At 42.5% G+C, this 22,897-nt stretch overlaps 1 protein-coding gene and 1 non-coding gene across 3 annotated transcripts; both read left to right on the forward strand.

The window, feature by feature from the left end:
• The first annotated feature begins 620 nt into the window (after positions 1-620).
• On the forward strand, positions 621-21,955 carry NRIP3 (nuclear receptor interacting protein 3). 2 transcript variants are annotated; one of them, XM_031460063.2, is made up of 7 exons: positions 621-894; positions 14,861-15,001; positions 15,491-15,573; positions 17,419-17,558; positions 18,411-18,463; positions 18,578-18,672; positions 18,972-21,955. In XM_031460063.2, the coding sequence occupies exons 1-7, from the start codon at positions 721-723 to the stop codon at positions 18,985-18,987; spliced, it is 702 nt and encodes a 233-aa protein (XP_031315923.2). In that variant the 5' UTR covers positions 621-720; the 3' UTR covers positions 18,988-21,955. The 2 variants fall into 2 exon arrangements, with proteins under 2 accessions (XP_031315923.2, XP_031315924.1); XM_031460064.2 differs by having other exon boundaries at positions 625-894; positions 14,840-15,001.
• On the forward strand, positions 17,814-17,979 carry LOC116155539 (U1 spliceosomal RNA). Its single transcript, XR_004139424.1, has one exon. It is a non-coding gene; the product is annotated as a U1 spliceosomal RNA (small nuclear RNA).
• Positions 21,956-22,897: the final 942 nt, after the last annotated feature.

A 22,897-nucleotide genomic window follows, 5' to 3' on the forward strand; every position in this document is an offset into this window, starting at 1 on the left:
CGGGTACCGGGAGGAGGGAGGGTCCCGGAAGGCCGACTCGGACCGGCCCGCAGGGGCTGCCCCCTCCCCAGTCACGTGGCCTGGTGGGTGGGGACCGATCTGAAGTTGGAGAAATCCGGAGGGATCCCAACTTTGGAGTGCGCCGCCCGTCCTCCCGGGCCCGGGCGTTGGGCGCTGGGGTTCCAGGAGGCGTGCGGAGGTGGGAATTGGTGAAGACGAACAGCAGCACGGACGCCGGGACTCCGGGCATGGCCCAGCTGTCGGTGGTCCCGGGGTCGGCCACGGGGTCAACAGGTGAGTGGGGATCAAGAGGCCACGGCGGCTGGCGTGGGAGTGGCTGCTCTGGCATTGGGCGCCCCCCACACTTCATCTCGTCCAGGGGACGCGGGACACCCACAACGGGAAGGGCTGGTAGGGTAAAGCGGCCGCGGTGGACCCTTGGCTCTCTGAGTCAGTCCCACTGCCGCCACCCTTGCTTGCCCGCTGTGCCCAGGCAGCGGCGCGGCGACGAGATGGGCAGCGGATGGGGAGAAGCCGCGCGAGGGTTGGGGGGCGCTGTGCAGGCCCCGCCCTCCGCGCACGCACTGGCTGCTCCCCGTGACGTCACGCTCGGCTATAAAAGCTGCGGCGCGCGGCCCTCGCGGCGCTGGTGGAGCTCGAGGCTGAGGGCGGTGGGGGAGCGAGGAGCCACGGGGACGCTGGGCCGCGGGCGCCTCAGCGATGTTTTACTCAGGGCTCCTCACCGAGGGTGGCCGCAAGGAGACGGACATGAGGGAGGCGGCGTCTCTGCGGCAGCAGCGCCGAATGAAGCAGGCGGTGCAGTTCATTCACAAGGACTCTGCCGACCTGCTACCCTTGGACGGTCTCAAGAAGCTGGGCTCGTCCAAGGACACGGTGAGCCCCCGCCGCCGCGCCCGTCTCAGGGTCCCCGCGCAGGGCGGCCCGTCACCTTCGCGCCGTGAGTTCTCCCGGGGCCCGCCCATGGCCGCTTTCACTGAGTCACCGGCCCGGCCCCCGCCGGCGGCCGGCCGCTATCCGCTGTCTCGCTGTTGCTGTTTCGGATCCCCCTGCATCCAGCATCCCTCTGCTTCAGTTTCTCTCGAGATTCCGTCGTAGCTTTTCCAGCTCGCGCTCCCTTCAGCTCAGTCCCCTCCCTTCATGTCTCTCCTCTGTAGTAGAAGAGACCCCTGCCGTCTTGCCCGCAGGTCCCCTTCCCTTCCCGTTATTCGCAATACCGAATTTGATTGCGTGGGGCTTGAGCCTCGCAGCCAGGATAGCTCCCCCTGCCTCCCAAGCTGCTTGGCGGGTCCCGTGACCCAGACAGAGGTGACTCCTAATGGGTGTGAGAAGGAGAGAACGAAGTGGGCAGAGGGCTTTCTCGGCAGTCACTGTATCCAAATCCAGATGACTTGTATTGAATCCATTTCCCCTCTATGCAAAATCTACTTCTCCGTTTGATTTTGGTCTTATCTACCTTTGACCTTCCAACGGGAGTGGGGAGAGAGAAAAAGGTTTCCTGAGCCCCAAACCTTTTGTCATCATTCCCCTTTCCTCCTATTCTACCCCCCAAAGAATGGACAGAGGGAGGAAGCCAGGCTGTTCCATTACCCAGACCAGGTAATGGAGCTGGGGCTGGCGCAGTCTTTTTTCCAGCAGGATTGTTCTTGGCATGAAGAAGGAGAAACTCCAGGACTGGAGGTCTGAGTTCAAAGACCATACTATCCTCTGTCTATAGGAGGACTCCTATAGGGGCCTAAGGATTAGTAGTTTAAAGAACTGTATCTGACTCTTATCCTTAAGTCACTGTACTGGTGCTGGACTAGATTGATGTTTAGCTTTGTAGTTTTGTCTGGAATTTTCTTGTAGTTTAACTAGTTTTCTTGAATTTCGCAATCACTTTATTCATCTAGGCAATCATTTATGAAGCATGAATTATGTGTCTCTTACATGAAGTAGATGCTCTGTATAATTTTTCCAATAGTTTCTGAGCTTTTGGAATGTTTAATTTGTCAGGGAAGAGGGGTGTCAGCCTAGATCCCTGAAATTGTGATTTCCAACCACAGGATGACTATGGAGGGCAGAGCGTCTGAATCCTCTTTTCTTTTTTTTTTTTTATAAAAACAATTATAATGACACACAGATACCAAGATCAGATTTGCCCTCCCCTTTTGTGATACAGAATTGTTTTTAGTTATTTATGTGCAAAGGATGTCTATTCAGTTATCCTGCTCTGTTTTTAAAAAGGTATTTTACCTTCACAAGCCACAGGGTAGTTAATCTGATTCATGTCAACTCAGAGTGGCGAGTGACTGAAATGTATTCCTAGAAAAGAGGTAACTGTCTTTCTTCCCTCCTTTCACTTTACAACAGTCTAGATTCATTTAGCAAATTGGGTCCAAGTCTTCTTACCTTCAGGCCAAAATAATCCTGGTTCCTGGAAGCCTCAGGAAGCAATAAAGAGGAATGGACAAAGAAGTAAAATGTGGACTATTTTTCTTCCTTTCATGCCAGATTTAAGATGATTGACATTTGGTTATCATAGGACGTCGAGGAGTTTCCTAGCCCTGCAGAACTGCCTCTACGATCTTCTGCCTGGCATTCTTTACGCTGCTTCATCCTGCGTAGGAAGAATTCCATCTGCTTTTCTGACTCCAGTCTGTCTCAGTTGAGCCACACAGGAACTGATAGTGTAGAACATAGGCAATAGGCTGGAAGGAAGACGTGTCCTCAAGACTCAGGTTATTGCCATGGATGTGACACACAGCAGTTTACTGTGAGACCCTGAACTGCGGTTCACACCTTCACCCCCTACTGCCATGGAGTTGATGTCCCTCTCTCACTGTTCTCACACCTCTGATGTGCAGGTGATTGCACAGAAGAACTGGAACGGGTCACAGATGCCAAGGCAGACTGAGATAGGGGTGGGAGAGCTGTGAGTGCTGGGTTGAGGCAGCATGCTTAAGCTCTCTGGGAACATATGCTGCTGCCTCAGGACCATCTTAGAAATACCCTTAGAAGTACTATATCAGTTCACTTTATGGGTACATCAGGTAGTATAGACCAGTGTTGACTCAGTGTTCTCTCTCCAAAGTGAAATTTTGAGGATACCAAAATTGATTGTGTGGGTCTATAGTACAAACTCAATAGAATAGAGACCAGAAAAGGGAAGGGATGGCCCCAGAGGGAGATGGGGGGAAATAATAAATTAGTTTTCATTGATTCTGGGGTTTATGCCAGTGAGAAGATTGTGGATTATTTTCCTTATACTGGTGACCTGTATTAGAATTATAGTGCTGAGTTTTCTGAATTATCTACCTTTTACCATTCTGTTTCTGTAATGTTTACTATTTGAATCCAGCCTGCCAACTTTTTTTGGATTGCCAAAGAGCATCCGTAAGCAGTCAAACGTGGGTTTGTTCTCTTGGCTTCAGGGAAGTGCCTTTGTCCTATTCCTGTTTGTGTGTAGTTGGCTGCTACAAAGTCTGCTGTGGAAATTAATCTTGTTCTTATGTCTGGCTCTCTTATTTTGCTTGTCCTTTCATCTTGTGCTGTTTTTTCCTGTGTTAGATTAAGAACCAAAATCAGAGATATGAGTGAGTAACTTTTTATTTATTGTTATTTTTCAAGTATTGAAGCTAGAGAAAAAAAACCACTCAGAGTTTTGCCTATTCTAATTTCTTTTGTTTTAACTACCAGGTTCATAAATGTTCTTCTCATTGAGGTAAGGACTTTTTGATTTTAAAAGCAGTCATGTCATGGGATAATATCCTATCTTTCCTATATGATAGTATTACTGACCATCAGGCTATACCCTTACTTATCCAGCAATAGAGAGTTTTACTTTCCTATTTATTGATTTTTGCTTTTAGCCAAATGCTTTAGCAAAACTCACTAGAATTAGGAGAAGGCTGCGGGAAGAATGGTGGGACATAGCAAAGCCAACTGACCATGAAATGACTAGCCCTATAATCTGAGCATCTGATCAGACTCTCTGTCAGTGAGTAAAGCCCTGGGTGGTACCCTACAGATTAGTTATTCATAATGCCACAAGACATCCATAATGCTATAGATTTTGGACCAGTGAACTTTGGAGTCTTAGAAGAGGAGCATGAAATACCAATAGAACATGAGAATCTGGTACAAGCTGAAGATTTCCAGAGCCATGATCAAATCCTAATTATAGCAAATACTGTTTGAATATTTGCTGTGTTCAGGGCACAGTGCTAGGTTCTAGGACCACAAAGAAGAAGACTGAAAAGTTTCCTTGTACAAGGAGTTTATAGGTTAGAGGGGAGGATAGGACAGATTAGTTTATTCCCCACGTATTTATTGAACAATTATTACATGTCAGGCATAATCTAGGTATTGAAGATAACAATAATGAACAAAAATGGAGTAACTGCTCTCATGGAACTTGCATTCATGTGGGAGGAGAAGACAGCAAATAAATCAAGTAAATATATAATATATCAGGTTGTAATCAGTGCTATGGGGAAAATAAACCAGGGTAAGGGAATGGGGAGTGTGATGGCCAGGGTAGAGTGGATTAGAGCCTTGCTATTTCATATAGCGTTGTCAGGGAAGGCCTCTCTGATAAGATTACATTTTAGATGAGAGAGCGCAATATCTTGGGGAAAAATGTACTAGGCAGAAGGTTCTAACAGCAAGTGCAAAGGCCTGAATTGTCAATGTGCTTGATGTGACTGAAGAACTGTAAGAAGGCCATTGTGGCCAGAGCAAAGTGAGCAGCAGGGTGGTGATGGGAGATAACCTCAGAGAGAGATAGTGGGAGGCCAGACTACTAAGGGCCTTATAGGTCATTGTACAGATATTTGGCTTTTAATCTGATATGGGAAACTAGAGAAAACTTTATGCTGAGGGGTGAAATGACATGGCTTATTTTATAAAGCAGACTACTGTGTGGATTAGGCTATAGAGGGCAAGAGTAGAAGCAGGGAGACTGATCAGCAAGCTGTCATACGCTAATCCAGGTGACAGATGATGGTGGCTCAGAGCAGTGTGCTAGCAGTGAAGGGGGCAAGAAAAGATCAGACGCTGGGTTGTTTTGAAGACAGAGCTGACAAATTTAGTTGATAGATTGGATTAAGGGTCTGAAAGAAAGAGTAGTTAAGAATGTCCTCAAGGTTTTTTGACCTAGCAATTGGAAGAATAAAGTTGTCATTTGCTAAAATGGGTAAGAGTACAGAAAGAGCAGGTTAGGGATAGGGACTAAGAATCAGGAATTTGACTCTTGAACAAGTTAAGTTTGGGAAGTCTGTTAGTTATTCAGGTGTAGATGTTGACTGGATAGTTCCATGAGAAGATAAATAATACCACCGGGAAGTCTGTGCTAGTTACCAAGATGTTAGTCAATAAGCTCTAGAGGAGTTCAGTGGAAGATGTAGTTACCCTGGCCTATTGTGACAATAGTGATGGAGACCAACATCTAATTACAGTTGCATCACTCCCTGGTGAATCAGCTGACTATGAGATGATATAGGGAGGAGACTGCTTCCAGAGTATGCCTTTATGGAACCTCAGAGGAGGAAGAACTTTACAGGTTATCTGGTCCAGTTCCCTGCCCATGTGTGAATCCTTTCTAACAAAAATGCAGCCTGCCATGGGCAGTTGAGAAACCACCATCTCAGACTAGCAGGTAGCAGTCAGGAATAAGGCTGCTCTCTTTGAAATAACATGTCTGTTGGGTCACAGGGCAAAGGCAAAGAGACAGAACACTGAAGGCCTGGGGCAGTGTGACAGGCTGCCTTAGGTAGAGTCCCATGTGATTTTAAGCAGCTGTAAACTCAAGGACAGTCTGTCTGTGTTCTTATGGTACAGAATGGGTCGTGTGTTGTATACTCAGCTAGTAAACAAAGAAGAGACAGCACGGATACTAGTGCCCTTTTAGATTTCCAAGGCTAGACAGAGACATGTGTGTTGGGCTTGAAGTGAGAGTCAGGAGTCCATGTCTATCTACAAACTGTACATGAGGACGAAAATGGAGCAAGATGATTTCATGCCCTTTAAGAAAAAAGGTGACTGGTAATCAGCTTCAGTTTTAAGCTGTGTGTGAGAATTTAAAATACGTATGTACACATACATATACTTATTTAACATTTGAGTGCTTACTCTACAACTGACACAGTGTTAAGTGCTTCATATGAGCCATCTCACTTCATCCTCACAAAAGCCCTGCAAGGTACTTCTTAACTTGAACTCAGCTCTGTCTGACTCCAGGTATATATTTTTTAAAGAGTACTCTACACGAAGGATTGGCAAATGTTTTCTGTAAAGTACCCGATAGTAAATGTTTTTGGCTTTGCAGGCCAATCTCTGTCTGAACTACTCAGCTCTGCTGTTGTAATGCAGAGCATTACATAGATAGTAACTGAATGGGGTTGATTGTGTTCCAAATAAGCAGGCAGCAGGCTGGGTTTGGCTTATGGGCTATATTTGCTGACCCCTATTTCTAAGTGGTTCTAGTTGTGGTTCTGTTGCTAGCTAGAAACCTTGCGTTTCTCCTCTGAGAATAAATGCTACAAAGAAGGCAGACTTCTGTCATTTCTTCTGTTTTCTAGTCTGGTCCATTCTGTGCACCACAGAAATCCATTATCTTGCTTCTGTCTGGATTCAGTGCAGTATAGGTAAAGGTATTGAGAAGGTGGCCTTAAAATTTCTTGCTCAAATCATGATTCTGTGATATCCTGTAGTATACCCTGTTTCCTCTCACCTTACTTTTCTTCCCACTCTACAGCCTAGCTAGAAGAGATATTTAATCAGACTGGGTGCCAGATTGAGGAATCTCAGCTATTTCTACCCAGAATACAGTCCCCACAGTGCCCATTTCCTTCAGAAGCTCCTGATGGTGATAAAGCCAGTACATTTGAGCTTGCCAGCTGTGGATTTAAATATCTAAACCGTGGGTAGGGTTTAGCAGCCACATTGCAAGAATGCTAAAGAGCCAGGGGCTGCTTAGATTAGTAGTTGCCTTGTTGAGCCAAAGCATAAAGCATAATCCACGTCAGGAAGATAACTTGGTAACTGTGTTCAAAAGGCCACCAGAGTACCTGCAGCACCTGTCCAGCTAAGTTCTGCTGTGGATCTTGAGTGACATCTGGAAAGTAGAAGATAGATCTTGGAAAGCCTGTTATTTCCTTCAATAAGCATAAAAATAAACCACTTGGACAAATTTACAAAGCAACAATCAAGGAGTAGAAATGAAGTAATACAAACTATGTAATGTATGAGTACTGAAGGGATTCTGAAAGAAAGAACTAGATGATGTTAATCAGGAAAGACTTTTTGAAGAGGTAAAGGTAGAGATTTGTTCATTCAGTAGTATGTCAAGAGCTGGGGATACAGCTGTGATTAAGACAGTCAAGATCTTTGCCCTTGTGAAATTAACACTACTAGGGGGAGTGAAATAAGAACTAAATGAACAAAATAATTCCGGATTTATAATTACTATAAAATAAATAATGGGATATGTTAGTAACTAAAGAGGTAGAGTACCTATTTTAAATAGTATGGTCAGGGAAGATGTTTCTGAGGAAGTGACATTTGAGCTGAGACCTGAAAGATGAGAGCAAGCTAACTATTTGAAGTATTAGGGGAGAACATTTCAGGCAGAGGGAATGGTAGGTCAGAGGCATTAGAATGGGGAAGAATTTTTGAGCAAGGAGGTGTGGATGAATAAAGGGGAGAGTAGTGTGTTTATGGTATGTATACGGAGGTTGGAGAGATGGACAGGAACCAGATGATGAAGAGCCCTATGGACCATGCATGGTAGGAAGTTTGAATTTTGTCTGAAGGACAAGGGGAAGCCATTGAAGGGCTTTGAGTAAGGGGATGTATTATTTCATTTATATTATTAAAAGCTCACTCTGATTGCTGTGTAGACAATGAATTGGAGAAGAGTGAAGGAAGAGGCAGAAGACAAATTAGGAGGTGCTGTAATACAGATAAGAGTTGATGGTGACTTGTATTAGATTGCAGGTGCTAAAGATGGAGAGAAGTAGATCGAATTTATTGAATACTGTACAGAAAGTGAATGGTTGTATGGGTACAGAATGATTGTAGATGTATCAGTTGTTTACCCTCGTGATCATGCGGCTAACTGGGAGCTGCAGCTAGCTGCCACTGCCCAGCATCATGAGAGAGTAGTGTGCTGCATATCACTAGCCCAGGAAAAGATTAAAATTCAAAGCACAGTTTCTGCTGAATGTGTATTACTTTCACATCATCATAAAGTCAAAAAAATCTTAAGTTGAACCATTGTAAGTTGGGGACTATCTTTAGTTGGGATGGAAGGTTAGGAAAAGAATCAAGAGTGGTGGGTGTGTAATGGTGCTGTCTTACCAAGTTGGTGGAAAGGGAGTAATCCAGAATGTTAAAATGGAACAGGACTTTGGAGCTCAAATCGCTCTTATTACTGATGAAGAAAGTGAGACTGAGTGAATGCTTAGAGAGATTAGTGATTTCCCCAAGGTAGTATGTCTCAGGTGGCCATTTTCTACAGTAGAAATCCTTCATGTAGGAATAAAGATAAGATTGGGAAGGAGGATGAGTTAGTGGAAGATCATATATGCTAAATTAAGTACTTTGTGTTTGATACAGCTGGCAAGAGAACCACTGTAGGGGAAGGAGACCATGAACATAGTGTTTTAGGAGATTATTTGAACTTAGCAGTAATAGCAGAAGTGGAGAGGAAACTATGGGGTGTTAAAAATGCAGAATTTCATTCATCAAAATGGAGAATATGGAAGAAAGTACAAGTCTTGTGGGAAAGATCAGAGGGATAAGTTAAGTTTGAAAGTGCCTGTGAGGTCTCTAAGTGGAGAAGTTCAAAGTGATGGTTAGTTCTATGGGTCTAAAACTCAGAAATGAGGGCAGGGCATAAGATAGAGTCTTCATCATACAGGTAGTAAGTTCCACAATGAATGTAGATAAGATTGCCCTAAAAGGATTTATAGAGTGAGAAAGGGACTGAAGATAGAGCAATGAGGAACACTAACATTTAGGAAATGAGCAGAGGCAAAGGAACTAATAAATGAGACAGATGCAGAATAGACAAAAAAGTGGTTTTAGAAGCCAGTAGAGATGAGTTTCAAGGAAGATAGAACATTGAGTTTATTGAAGCATCGTTTCTAATGGCAAACATGTAGAAATAATCTAGATGTCCATTAGTAGTTAAGTAAATTGAAGTATGTTGGTACCACAGACTCGTGTGTCTGTAGAGGATGTGCTGTTTTAAAATGCAGAAAGTAGGGCAGATGTAAGCAAATAGGTGCAAAAGTGGTCGGTTATAGAGTAACCTGGCATTCCATCTGCCTGTTACATTGTTGGTGTGTGCGTGTGCATGAGTGTGCGTGCACACGTGTGTGCACGTGCACACATGTACACACACTTTAGTTTTTGCACAACTTGGCAGACACTGTTAGCCATTTTCAGCCTTTTTCTATCTGCTTGACTCCTCCATGGAGATTAGGAAAGCTAAATTCACCCAAGCTGCAGCTGGAAGTGGCCATGTGAATTCTGAACAAGAAGATATAGGCAGAAGACTGCTCAGGGAACTTGTGGGAGAACTTGTGCTTTCCTGATAAAAAAAGAATAGCTAGCACAGTGTCCCTTCCTCCTTCCTCATTCCTTGAATGTGGATGTAATACCTGGAGCTGGGACACCCATCATGTGGCTATGGGGGAATATTCAAGAGAATTATAGAAACAGCCCTGAAATTGTTAAGCTGCTAAATTAATGCCAGCAGCTACCTACATCCAGTCTTCTTCATATGTGAGAAAATAATACACCTTCATCTAAGACACCGTAAGTTGTCTTTTCTTGTGGCTGAATGCTTTCCTAATGTATGGGGTATATTTTTTAAATTTAATTTTTTATCAAAAAATGTATATAATTTAAAACTTTTTTAAAAACTTAAACTGTTCCTTAATTCTCTTATACTTCCCTATCATGTCCCCTTCTACTATGCTAGTATTATAATATGTTAATAATAGTTAAATAGCTGTTTTGGATCAAATCAGCATATACTGCTTACGTGGTTGTACTATATTCCTATTATTCACAGCCAAGTCAAATAGTGTACTATAATTATGTCTCCTTTCTCATACAAATACTTATTTTTATCAAAATTAATAATTGCCTAGTTTTTCTTCTTTATTTAATTTTCTATGTAAAATTTAAATCTCCAAGTACCTTAAAACTATAGGTGATCTAGCAGGGTCTTTTTTTCTTCTCTTGGAGACATCCTTCCTGGAGTGCTCTATCCTACCATTTCATTTTGGACTGGTTGCTCTCAAGGCCCACTACACAACCAATATCCTGGACTTTTCCTTCAATACTATTCTCAGAATTTCCTTTGTTTCTCTTCTCTGTTGGATCCTTTATTTCTTGGATCCTATGCTTTTTTCTTTGTTGTTTTCCCTTGCTTTGGTGGAGCATATCCTTCAATGTGATACATAGGAAATCACTTTCCTGAGTCTTAGTTGATAGCTTGGCGAGGTTTAGAAATTATGTGCTGTCTGCTTTTCTAAAAGTATTATTCCGTTGTCTTTTAGCTTCCATTATTACCATTGATTAGTCCTGTACAATTCTGTTCCTAATCCTTTGTATTTGAATCATCTTTTTCTTTTTGAAAGCTTTTGGAATCTTTGTCATCCATGATATTCCAAAAATTCTTAGTGATGTGAAATTTTGGTGTGGATCTTTTATCTCTCAATATTCAAGGCTCCATGTGAGCCTTTCAATCTTTAAACTCCTATCCTTTAATTCTGGCACAATATGGCACTCCACACTCATCTTTAGCTGTTCAAGAAATCTCTTCTAAGCCTAGCCAAATTATCAACCAGCCAATCTTTTGATTTACTCTTACAAAAAGAATAAACTTTTGGCATTCTTCCCAGTTGTCTGGGTCAAGTAGGAGTCTTTATACTAATCTCTTTCCAACCCTAATCATATCCTCCAACTGTAAAGGTTCTAATACCTCTAACTCCTCAGTTTTTTCAGGGTTTTAGTTTGAGTAGGAAAACTGCTTTTACAGCTAGACCCCCAAGTATAAATAGTTCAAATATAACAGTTTATTTTTTCTTAAGTAGTGGTTCTAGTGTAAAGGTCAATAAGACAGCCCTCTTCCATGCAGTCATTTAGGAGCACAGGCTGACAGTGGCTTTTCTGTCTTTAACATGTGACCTCCGGGAAGATTACTGTAGGGGTCATCTCCATTCTAGCCAGGCAGAAGAAGAAAAGAATGTGGAGGAGGGTACACAGGAAGAGCTTTACAGGCCAGGTCTAGAAGTGGTGTGTGTTACTTCTACCCACATTGTGTTTAACAAACTCAGTCATATGGCCTTGCCTAACCACAGGGAAGGCTGAGCAATCCCACACCTGGGCATACATCCGGAGTGAACTCTAATTCAGAAAGACACATGTACCCCAATGTTCATAGCAGCACTATATACAATAGCCAAGACATGGAACCGACCTAGATGTCCATTGACGGATGACTGGATAAAGAAGTTGTGGTATATTTATACAATGAAATACTAGTCTGCCATAAAAAAGAATAAAATAATGCCATTTGCAGCAACATGGATGGACCTGGAGATCATCATTCTAAGTAAAGTAAGCCAGAAAGAGAAAGAAAAATACCATATGATATCATTTATATGTGGACTCTAAAAAAAAAAAGACACAAATGAACTTGTTTACAAAATGGAAACAGGCTCATAGACACAGAAAACAAACTTATGGTTACTGGGGGGAAAGGCTGAGAAAGGATAAATTGAGAGTTTGAGATTTGCAGATACTAACTACTATATATAAAATAAAAAACAAGTTTCTACTGTGTAGCAAAAGATATTCAGTATCTTGTAGGTAACCTGCAGTGAAAAAGAATATGAAACTGAACGTATGTATGACTAAAATATTATGCTTTACACCAGAGATTGATGCAAGACTAAACTGACTATACTCCAATTATTAAAAAAAAAATTAACTGTAATAAAAATGAAGAAAAAAAAAAAAAAAACCAAGAAGGCCAGGAAACATAATCTAGGTGTCTGCCCAGAAAGACGAGGAGATCATGGATTTTAATTAGCAGCTGGTAGTTTCTGCCACTCCAGTGTTCCATGAAGTAGAATAATGTGAAACACTTAGCTTTCTCTAGTCTACATCAGTTAGTAGTTGTTGGTCTGCTTTTTAGATTCTGAAATTTTGTCACCATCTCTTTTGTTGTTGTTGTTGACTTTACTGTTTTCTTTGTTCTTGTAGGTTTAGACCTTTCTTATTCCTTGACTTTCATTTTAGTGAAATTTTGGTTGGGCGCAGAGGTACATTTGCAGTTACAGTGTCATTTAAAACATGAGGACATGATTAAATGACCATGGAGAAGCATCTCTGAGATTCATGTGAGTTTATTGGCTGTGAATTTTCAACTCCTGAACTATGCCATGAATACTTTTAGTTATGGAAATGACTAAAGAGAATTATATGTGCTGACATAGGAAAATGCCTTTCATGTATTAAACAAAAATAGAAAAATTTAGAAGGGTGTTATAATATGATCATATTTTTATTTATATTTGTAAATTTTGGAGGGATATACTCCTAAATTTAATGGTTGTTATTTGTAGGGGGAGCTGAGAAGGATTGAGAGGTTGGGGAGGCTTTCCCTTTCAATTTTATATACTTAAGTGATATTAGAATATTTTACATTGAGCATGTACTATATTTAACCTTTTTTGGTAACTAAATAAAAGAATAAATAAAGGAATAGTCAGCAGGGTCAAATGCCCTAGAGAGGTCAGGTAAAGTGAAGACTGGAAAATGTCTACCAGATTTGGAAAGTAGGAGATCATTATTGGTGTTGTGGGACCAGAAGTGATTTCAGTGAAGAAAATATAGGATATCAAGAAATATATGTAGTGATTTTGGCTTTTTTAAAGACCATTTAAGACCAGGGCTGATTAAAGGAGGATGAAGAGTTCAGGAGGCAGGGTCTGAGGTTTTGTGGAGGCGTCTTCTCCCCAAAATATGAGAATTTTGAGAATATGTACAGTCTGTGGAGAAAGGGCCTGGTAGGAAAATTCAGAAGAGAGATGACTTCAAGGAAAATGATTTCAGAATTTTCCTCATTTCCTTCATTTGTCTGGTGATGGTGGACTCCTCTCAGGATTAAGAGTAACCAAGAAAATAGTGTTCAGCAAGACCAATATAGAAGGAAAGCCTCAAACTTTAGATTAAGAGGGCTCTGTTTAGATGGCCTTTGAAGTCCCTTCCATTCTCTGCAAATCAAAGTTATCTAAGTCTGTCCTCCTAAGTACAGATTTTACAGAAACAAACACCCTGCTGTAGTATGAATCCAGGCTTATTAGTGAGAGAGAAAAGAATGAAGGATTTCTGTTTCTTTTGCAAAGCAAAGCATTCTTCCAGTGTCAAATCAGGAAATCTGACAGAGTTAGCACTTCCTCTAATTCCTTGCCAAGTTAAGAACCTTTTATTTTCTTATAAGTGCCTCTTTCTCCTTTTCCCAAGGATGCTAATTTAGAACTGCCTTGCCAAAAATCGGGATATTTTGGGAATCTATTTCTTCTCCTCACCAGGGTTATAGTGAGTCATGGCTCTGACTCCATTCTTCCTCAGGAATCTGTAAGATGATGGAAAATGAATTTTCTCCAGTTTTACCCGCTTCCCAGGGATGGTTCTAGGCACCTAGGAGTGACTCTCTTCCCCCTAGAATTGGAATGCCATCTGGTATGTGTCACATAGAAACTTGGAGTTAGACTCTGTCCTTTTGAGGGATTTTAAATATTATTGTGAACTGGAAATAAGATGCTTGTGCATAGAAGTTTCTCAGGTCAAATAACCTCTTTTCAAGAGGTAGCTTATACTTTCTGGAGGCCACTTTGGGTAGAAACAGTACAGCATGGATATACCTGCCCTAGGAACTCTCCTGAAGCTCTATCAGAGAGCAGACTTGAATTCACATTCCTCATCCTGCTTCCTAACATTAGGTATCCTGGCACAGATATAAGGTCTAATTAAGTCCCCAGCTTCCTGGTCATTCAATCTCTGCCCCTTTTGTACTCCACTTTTGGCCCATTGAAGAGACAGGAAATGGATGGCAAGCATGTGGCAGGAGGAGGCATATGCTCCTTGAGGTCCAGAGGATAACAGTAAGGATGATTCCTGTGGGTTCTGCCAGGTTCTAAAGTATGTCTCCTAAAAGGGTTGTTCAGCAGGTATGAATTCCTGTCTTCCTACCTCGTCCACCCCGTGGATGACTCAGCCCACAGGAGAGCCAGGTCACCAAGGCATATGCATTTGGGTCCAACAGTAAGACTGTGAGGGAGTGAAACTTGAAATAGAGGTCATGCAGAACTTCTGAAAACCAGTGCTAGGTAGGTTTCTTCAGATTGTGAGAATGAGCTGCCCTTTCTGTAAATCACTTGGAAAGATACACTTATTCCACATAGACTAAGGCCACTTGCCTCTTGAAATGCCTTCGTAAAGGGAGGGAAGGCAGCAAGCCCAGGCAGTCCAAATCACAAGGGTCCCTCAGTTCTCTTTAGCCATACTCTTTTGGCCCTGCCCACACTGCCCTCTGTTCCCCATTGCTCCTTCATTCACTCAGGGCAGCCTGCTGCAAACTGGTTCATAGTATCTGCTCTGACAATACCAATGAAGTCTCTACTTAAAGGAAGAATAAATAAGCAGCAAAGGTATAGCTCAGTTACTTGAGGCTCCTTCACCTCTGTGGCATCTGGGAGACAATGAGAGAAGGGGGAAATGGCTGTCACTAAGAAGCCTCTGCTTTCTGTTCCTCAAGCAACCTCATAACATTCTGCAGAGACGCCTCATGGAAACCAACCTGTCTAAGCTTCGAAGCAGTCGTGTCCCTTGGGCCTCCAAGACCAACAAACTCAACCAGGCCAAGTCTGAGGGGCTAAAGAAGTCTGAGGATGATGACATGATTTTGGTTTCTTGCCAGGTAATGTTCTGAGAACAGCTTTTCAAGGGTTTTCTGGAGAGTAGGATTTGGGCCCATTATGATCCCAATAATGAAGGCCTCACCTCCAAACTGTGTAGAAAATGGGTCTTATCATGGAATTCATAAATGAATTTTAAGAGGGGCACTCCATGCAACATGTATGCAATATTTTCTATGCATGTGCATCTTTATGGGGAAAAGGACCAAATGTTTCATCAGATTTGCAAAGTGGCATGTGATATACACACAGAGTTAAGAGCTAATTGACATATAGAATGAAACATCTAAGGCCCTTTGGGATCCTCTGTCAGCTCTAGATTCAGCAGGAAAAAGAACCCCTCAAAGGAGACTCAGCAGTGGGTAAAGATGGGACGCTACCATCCCATAATTGTGAGGATGCTCTCCAACCCTGCCTTTCACATGGCATCTGCAGCTTGCTTCCCTTTTAAGTCTCTGGCTTCTGTTAAACAGTATGTTTCCTCTCCACAGTGTGCTGGAAAGGATGTGAAAGCCTTGGTTGACACCGGCTGTCAATATAATCTCATCTCTTCAGCCTGTGTGGACAGGCTGGGGTAAGTAGCCACTTGTGCTGGAAGTCAGATGTTAATGCACTCTTGGCTTGAATCTGTTCTGAGGCGCAGGCTTTCTATTAACTCCCACCAATAAATTTTGAGAAAAGACCTTTGGGCTCTGGAACGAGAACATGTGAAATCCTTGGTTCATTGTGTGCCATGGCCTGATCCTGATTTGTCCCCTGCCCAGGCAACAGAGTAGAAGGAGCTACCTTGTTGGTATGTATACCCCAGAGAAGTAAAAGCAGGAATGTGGTTGGCCTTAGATTCCTCGAGGTCCATCAGTAGGCCACACGCCTACCCCAAGAAGATTCAGTCGGAATGTGGAATAGAGCTGCTGTTGCTGCTGGGCCTGAACCATCACAGGGGTGATTAGTGCCTTTCCCTTCAGCAAAGAATATGTAAAATCAGATCTTACTGCTGCCCCTGCTGGGGACTGGGTGTGAGGCAGACACCTCACATATAGAATATCTTCACTTCTCTAATAGCTGGAATTGGGTTCTCCCTCTTTTTCAGAGAAAGCCATTTTGTATCTTTCCTCCTTTTCACTCAATATGTAATTTTATTTCCTTTCTTTTTTCCTTCTTTTTCTTCCAAAGTACCAGATGGGCTCCGAGGTCTAGCCCAGAATTAGGAGGATCAGTCCAATATTCTTTTCCACTTCGCTAGCCCTAAGTATAACAGATCATTTCCCAGCCCAAATCTCTGTATTGAAACAACACTAGGGTAGATATAATGGCCTATTTTAAGCCACTACAAGAAATCCATATTTTTAAGCAGGGTTTACATAAGTCTTGATTTGTATAACCCATGACGTCTGCCACATGATCTGTTCCATCTCGTTTCTACCTTCTCAGCCCTCACTACCACTGTGACTCTTTGAAGCATTGCTATTTAGGATGGTGGGGTTGACCAGGACACAAGTGCTCCTGTGGGAAGAATTCTGAGCTTTTTTATGTGGTGGAGAGATGAGAGATAGTGCAACATGATGGTTCCAGAAAGGCTAATAATGTCCTGGTGCATAATTAGGCAGCAGACTGCCATGATTCCAGAGGAATTAATAACCATCTGTAAAACTGCAATTATTTTTCTTTTGGATGGGGTATAACACCAAAGGAGAGGAAATGGAGTAAAGCAGAAGTACTGGCACAGAAAGTCCATAATTAAGTATTTATCTACCAACCCATAATAGCTTGGGTGCTGGCTGTTCCAATCAGCTTACATAACCGTGTGAAACCTTGGTGCTGTTCTTTCTCCTACACAGACAAGTTAAAGTATGTAGGACTCTCTCCACAATATTCCTTGCTGATACCAATATCAGTGCACTTAACAAACAAATATTTGCCTCCACTAACCTTATAACCTGACTAACTGGTGAGAATAGACTGAAATAGACAAAGAGAAAATTAGACATTGAACAAAGCATCTTCTAAAATTAGGATTAACCTGTCCTCTCTGAGCTCTGTTACCCACAGATGGGTAAAAGGATATGTTAACTAAATTGCCTTGCACATAGGTGGGGATATTGGGATGCAGAACAGGATTCTCTGGGTGTGTCAACTCTCATCTTTCACCAATGCAGATAGTAACATAGCTTTTTGAGAACAGGAGCTGAATCTTAGTTTTTCACATCCCCTGGCATATTTAGGCCAAAGTGCTGAAACAAGAAGTGTAGGTTAGCTTGTGTGTGTGTGTGTGTGTGTGTGTGTGTGTGTGTGTGTGTGTGTGTGTAAATAAACCCAGGAAATCCCTGGAAAATTCCAGCTGTGGGTCAGAAGGTAGGCATTGCCAGATTCTACCAGAAACCTCTGCCAAGGGGATTCTGGTGTTTCTTCTCTGGTGCAGACTCAAGGAGCATGTCAGATCTCATAAGCATGAAGGAGAGAAGCTTTCTCTACCCCGGCATCTCAAAGTAGTGGGCCAGATTGAGCACCTAGTGATCACACTGGGCTCCCTCCGCCTAGACTGTCCAGCAGCTGTGGTTGGTGAGTAGAATTGGGGACTGGACCTATGGACCCCTAAGGTAAACCCTCTCCCTCCTTCCACCAAAGCCTCATGTGATCTCATGCCTGTAAATGTTGACTTCTTCAAAATCCCAGGTTTCCACTTTTTTGTACTATAAATCTTGTCCCAGTTTTTGCCTTCCAAAGTACCAGATTGGCTCTGAGCTACATTCAAGACGTATTGAGAATCACTCAGAAAAAGGAGTGTCTAACTCATTATTTAAAAATTCAAGGGATATACTTAACCTGGTAGGAGAGATACCATGATCACGAGGGTGGTTTTCCCAGGGTGAGGCTTATCCATTGTACTCCGGATGTGCTGACCCCTGCGATTTCCCCAAATGTGGGAAACTCGACTGCATAATTTGAACACAGTGGGGGACTGTGTTCGTGCTTTCCTCTGTTTAAAAAAAAAAAATTCAAAGGACAAGAAAACAAACATTTCTGTGTGCCAGTAAAAATGGCCCCTTTCCATGGGCTAGTTGGAGGTAGAGGGCAAGATCCTTTTACCCCTTTGCCATAAATCTCTTGATAATTTCCCACCACCTGTACTTTCTCTCATGTACTCTATTCAAGTCTACTCTACGTTCCTGATTTTTGTCCAAAGGCCTTTGTCCTTTAGAGTTAAAAACACCTGGGGTTGAATCTTGACTCGCTCACCTTTTAACTATAATCATCTGGGGAGATTACTTAATATAATAAATGCTCAACGGATGTTTGATGGATGGGTGGATGGATGGATTGATGGATGGATGGAAGGAAGGTAAGTTGGATAGAACCTAAGGCTGACTTCTAAACCAACATGAAAATGGTTGAATCTTATTTTTTTATTAGAGGACAATGAGAAAAACTTGTCCCTTGGTCTCCAGACTCTCCGATCCCTGAAGGTAGGACTATTTTACCTTCCCGTTGGCATTTCTTCTCTGAGGTAGGGGTCCTCTTACATGGAGACCCCATAGTGAGATCATTAACAGTGACCAGTGATTCGCCTTTGTTTTCAGTGCATCATAAACTTGGATAAGCACCGGCTGATCATGGGGAAGACAGACAAGGAAGAAATCCCTTTTGTGGAGACAGTTTCCTTGAATGAAGACAAGTGAGTACCCGAATGGGTCAGGTCAAGTCAAATCCATTTGTCATTAAGCAGAGGGGTTCTTGCACAGGATATTGAGTTGTGTACTGCCTTTGACCTTCAATAATACCACAAGTACACCCTTCCCCATCCCCAGAGTTCACAATCCCATGAAACTCTCTAGCCCACATTTCAGAATGAGCAATGATGATACTGCATAGAGTGGTGGGGAGAATGAATAGCTTTTAAACTAAAATTGTGCTTGCCTTCAGCCTGATTTCTCTGACTTTGGTATCATTTCTTCTATTTCTTTTTCATTTCAGCACTTCAGAAGCATAACTACAGCCTGCAGCATGTCTGCACGTATGCATACACACCAGGTTGACAGATTGAGAAAACTGGGTTTGAACCAAATGCCGTAGCAACTTGCTGTGGACCAAGTCCTTCCCTCTAATAGAAGCTGCAGGGGCTCCCTCCCACCCAGACCTCTCTAGACTTTAGCCTGTGCTTAGAGATCTTGTCTGGTCTTAGCCATTGTTTTTTACTCCTTTGATCACTTAATTTATAGACCTTTTTGACACTGCCAGGTCTCACTTGTGGCCTATTTCTCTGCTTCTTCCAGGAATTTACTTTTATTAGTCAAGTACAGGGGCTGCCAGGTTCTATTTCTCCATAGGTGTACTTGCTTCTTTTCCTATAGCTAAAATGTATGATAAACAGGAACCTGACTTTACCTCCCTTCAGCTGTTTCAAAGGGATGCAGGATACTTACGTCTCAGAATTAGAATTTCTTCTAATTTATTCGTTGATTTCTGAAGTGTGAATTGATCTGGAAAAGCCCAGAGAGATCATCTAGTCCAACCCTTTCATTTAAAGGTCCAGAGAGGCAAGTGAACTGTCTAAGCCCATATACCAAGTCAGTGACAGAAGGGACCTAGAACTTAGACCTGACAAGCCATGTTCATTCTCCCATGCAGCTCCATTTGTCTTCAAGCCTTGAGAGGAGGGTGAAGAGGAGGGTTTGTAAACAGGTTAGGGAAAGGATATGCTGCGGGGATGAATGCTAGGAGGATCTGGGTGCTAAGCCCACTAAAAGTCCCCTGACCCAAACTGTCATATTTAGGCGTTTATCTTGGTGCCTAAAAGCCATGGGTATCAAGATGAATGAGATGGTCTCTCACCTTGAACTTCTTGGAGGGAAGGAGGAAGAAGGAACCACAGACAGAAGAACATTAACCAGTCTCTGAGATGAAATTGAAGGCTTCAGTAAATAATCTGAGCATTCTTGTCAGATACTGATACCCCCAAAATCCAGTCAGTATTTCTGCCTAGCTGGTTATTTGTCTGCCTCGGACCCAAGTAGCTGGGAACAGAAGTAGGGAAAGAAGATGAAAAAAACCCAGAGCAGGTCCAAAAGAGAAGGGTAGAATTAGGTGGTGGGAAGGTCTACTTAGGGAATCCTTTCTGGGATGGAGGTCAGGAATGAAACTTTCTGGTTGGGAATTGAGGGTTGGGAAACTCTAAAGCTCTGTTCTGGTACAAAAAAAGAAGCAGGGCAGGAGCTGGCAGTGGTAAGGACAACTTTTTCTGACTCCCCAATATTTCCTGACCCCTCTCAAAGAGTTGGAGGTCACAGGGGTTTCCTAAAGCCTTTCTGTTGGGGTGTCAGTTTGGGCACATAGATACCTGTAATGGAATCTTCACTTCAATTTAGTCAGAGATGTGCTCAGAGAAGTCAGAAAAATCGCCAGCTGTGCATTTCCCTTTAAGAGATTCCCAAGTTGGCCTTTGGAGTTCCTTGAGTATTTAATGATCCCACTTCAAACTTTGCCAGGTCTCATCATCAGTCTTGTCTAGTGTTCAGCTACTGTCCCTTCCAAACAGTTCTTTGGAACTCTGAATGTTTTTAGCTTTACAGAAGCTCCCTAAAGACTGGGAACTTGATGACCCCTATTTGAACAGCTAGGCAGCCATAGTGCAGCCAGTGTCACTGGGTCACCCCCCAGGCCCCTTATTACCAGCCTCTATAGAGAAAACAAGATGGAAAACTAAGCACAGCCACCACATGGGAGGCCACATCTGAGCTCAGCAGAGGTGATCCCACGTTACCAGCCTTCCATGCCCCCTCAAACTACCCCCATTTTCTAACATAGGGGTCACCTGCACCTTTCTGTTGAGGTCTCGCCCCTCTCCTCCCTTACCTATCATGGTACCACTTTGGCCTGCTTCTTATCCTAGGGCTGAGTTGAAATACTTCTCTTCTCCCTTCTCTAGTTGAAAGTTCCACTCTGAGCCTTGAGTCTTGGCCACAAGTGAGGCTTGTTGGAAGTTCTTTGGCCTAGTGGATCCTTATTTGGCTTCCCTGTGGGCCAAGTGAGGCCAGGAATTCTCAGGTGCGAGAAAGATGCCATTGATTCTGGCCCTTTGAGTTCAGGATTATATGGAGTCGGGTATGATCAGATGGCCATTAGTGATCTTTCTGGCCTCTGAGAATCAGTCAGTGATTTTCCAATTTTGGAATAGAGACAACTGGGACCATCTGAGCTTAGGATATCAGAGTCTCACTCAATGCAGTCAAATCATTTGAATTCAATAACCAAATAATTGTGCTTTAAACCTCAGGCTTGATAGAGGTACCTAAAATGTCTGAAGATAATTATGGGAAGCATCGAGCTTCATTAATCTTTAAATGCTGCCAAGTTGATTTCTCTGATAGCTCGTATCTCCTCGATATTCATGAGGAAGCACTGGGTCTACGTTTCTGGGGCTGGCTAGATAAGCAGGTAAGGTCAGTTCTTCCCAGAACCCTAGAAAATTCTCTCTGGCACCTCTGATTGAGAGTGTGGGAAGAGAGTGTCTACCCAGGTCACAATTCCGAAAACAGACAGTAGCAAGGAGTAACCCTATAGACCTGTACCCATCTCCTTCCTTATTAGATATCTGTCTCAAATACAAGCAGCTTGAAAAATACTGTCTTTTCGTTTGATATTTCTATGCCTGACTTATTTGAGGAACAAATGTTTTCTGACTTTTCTATTTCCTTGCCCTGCACAGACACCACCTGGTAAGATTTTCTATTCCTTAGCTCAAAGTGTCTATAGATGGATTGCCTAGTATGTCAGTTGCCCTCACTCTTGTGTAATAGAAATATCTTTCCAGGCTGGGCATGTGGAGGAGATGAACTGGATTCCTCCCTCCTTCTGTTACCAGGCCTCTGCATTGGCACTTTATCTGCTCAGTGTTTCTGGCTGTGTTGGGTGTATTTGTGAGATTAATGTAACAATAAAGTGAAATCTTCCCTCTGTGTGCTCGTCTGACAAAGTCTCTGTGTCAGGGCCCCTGGAAGGCGGGGGAGCCCAGGCACAGCCTAATTGCATCAGTGTTTCTCTCATAGGCTTTATGGTCCTCATTTCCTCCATTGCTACTAGCCCTTCGGCTCCTTCTTGCTGGCTGTGTGTCCTTGGGCAAATTAGTGAACCTCTGTGAGCCTGGCTTTGTAATCTATAAAACAGAAATGATAATAGTACTCACTTCACAGTATCAAGTGAGATAACCCATGTTAAGTGGTTGGCATATGGTAGTCCCTCGAAGATTTAACTGTATATGAGAGCAATCTTTTATCGTGGATCCGCAGTGTGTGAGAAAACACTTACTCCTAGAAATTTTATTTATATAAATGTATTTATTTAGAAAGGAAATATTTCTTTAGTTCAAGGAAATAAGAGAAGTTTGGGAAAGGGAAGGGTTGAATGAACCTCTCTAATGACATTCCACATAAATGTATTTTACTGATGATAGAAACAATTTTAAGTCTTAATATTTTTAGTATTTAAACAGTGTGGTTACTAGTCAACAGGAAACATTCTTTAGCTGTGACAGTGGTTGTCACAATCTAGAAATTATGGTTCTATCACTACTCAGATAATACTACTATTCCACCTCAAAAGGTTTTCTGTCTTTTGTCCATTTATTCTAAATATAAAAAATGTAAAAAGACTTAAGCAATCAAACTCTTAAACAATGAGCAACAGAATCAAGATTCATAATCATCTTAGTAGAATGAAATCAGCAGAATTAAGTTTTAACAGAGTTAAAAAATACATCCTGACTTTCATTTTTTAAAAATCTATTGCACTTTCACAGCGGGGGAGAACTTGGATAAACGGATGTTCATGTGTAGATGTTATTGGTTGGGATTTTGTTGATTGCACGTTCTGTGTGTTGAAGTATCAAGGACTCTGTGTGTAGG

The sequence above is a fragment of the Camelus dromedarius genome, chromosome 12 (genome assembly GCF_036321535.1).
Source record: "Camelus dromedarius isolate mCamDro1 chromosome 12, mCamDro1.pat, whole genome shotgun sequence".
NCBI classification, from domain to species: Eukaryota; Metazoa; Chordata; class Mammalia; order Artiodactyla; family Camelidae; genus Camelus; species Camelus dromedarius.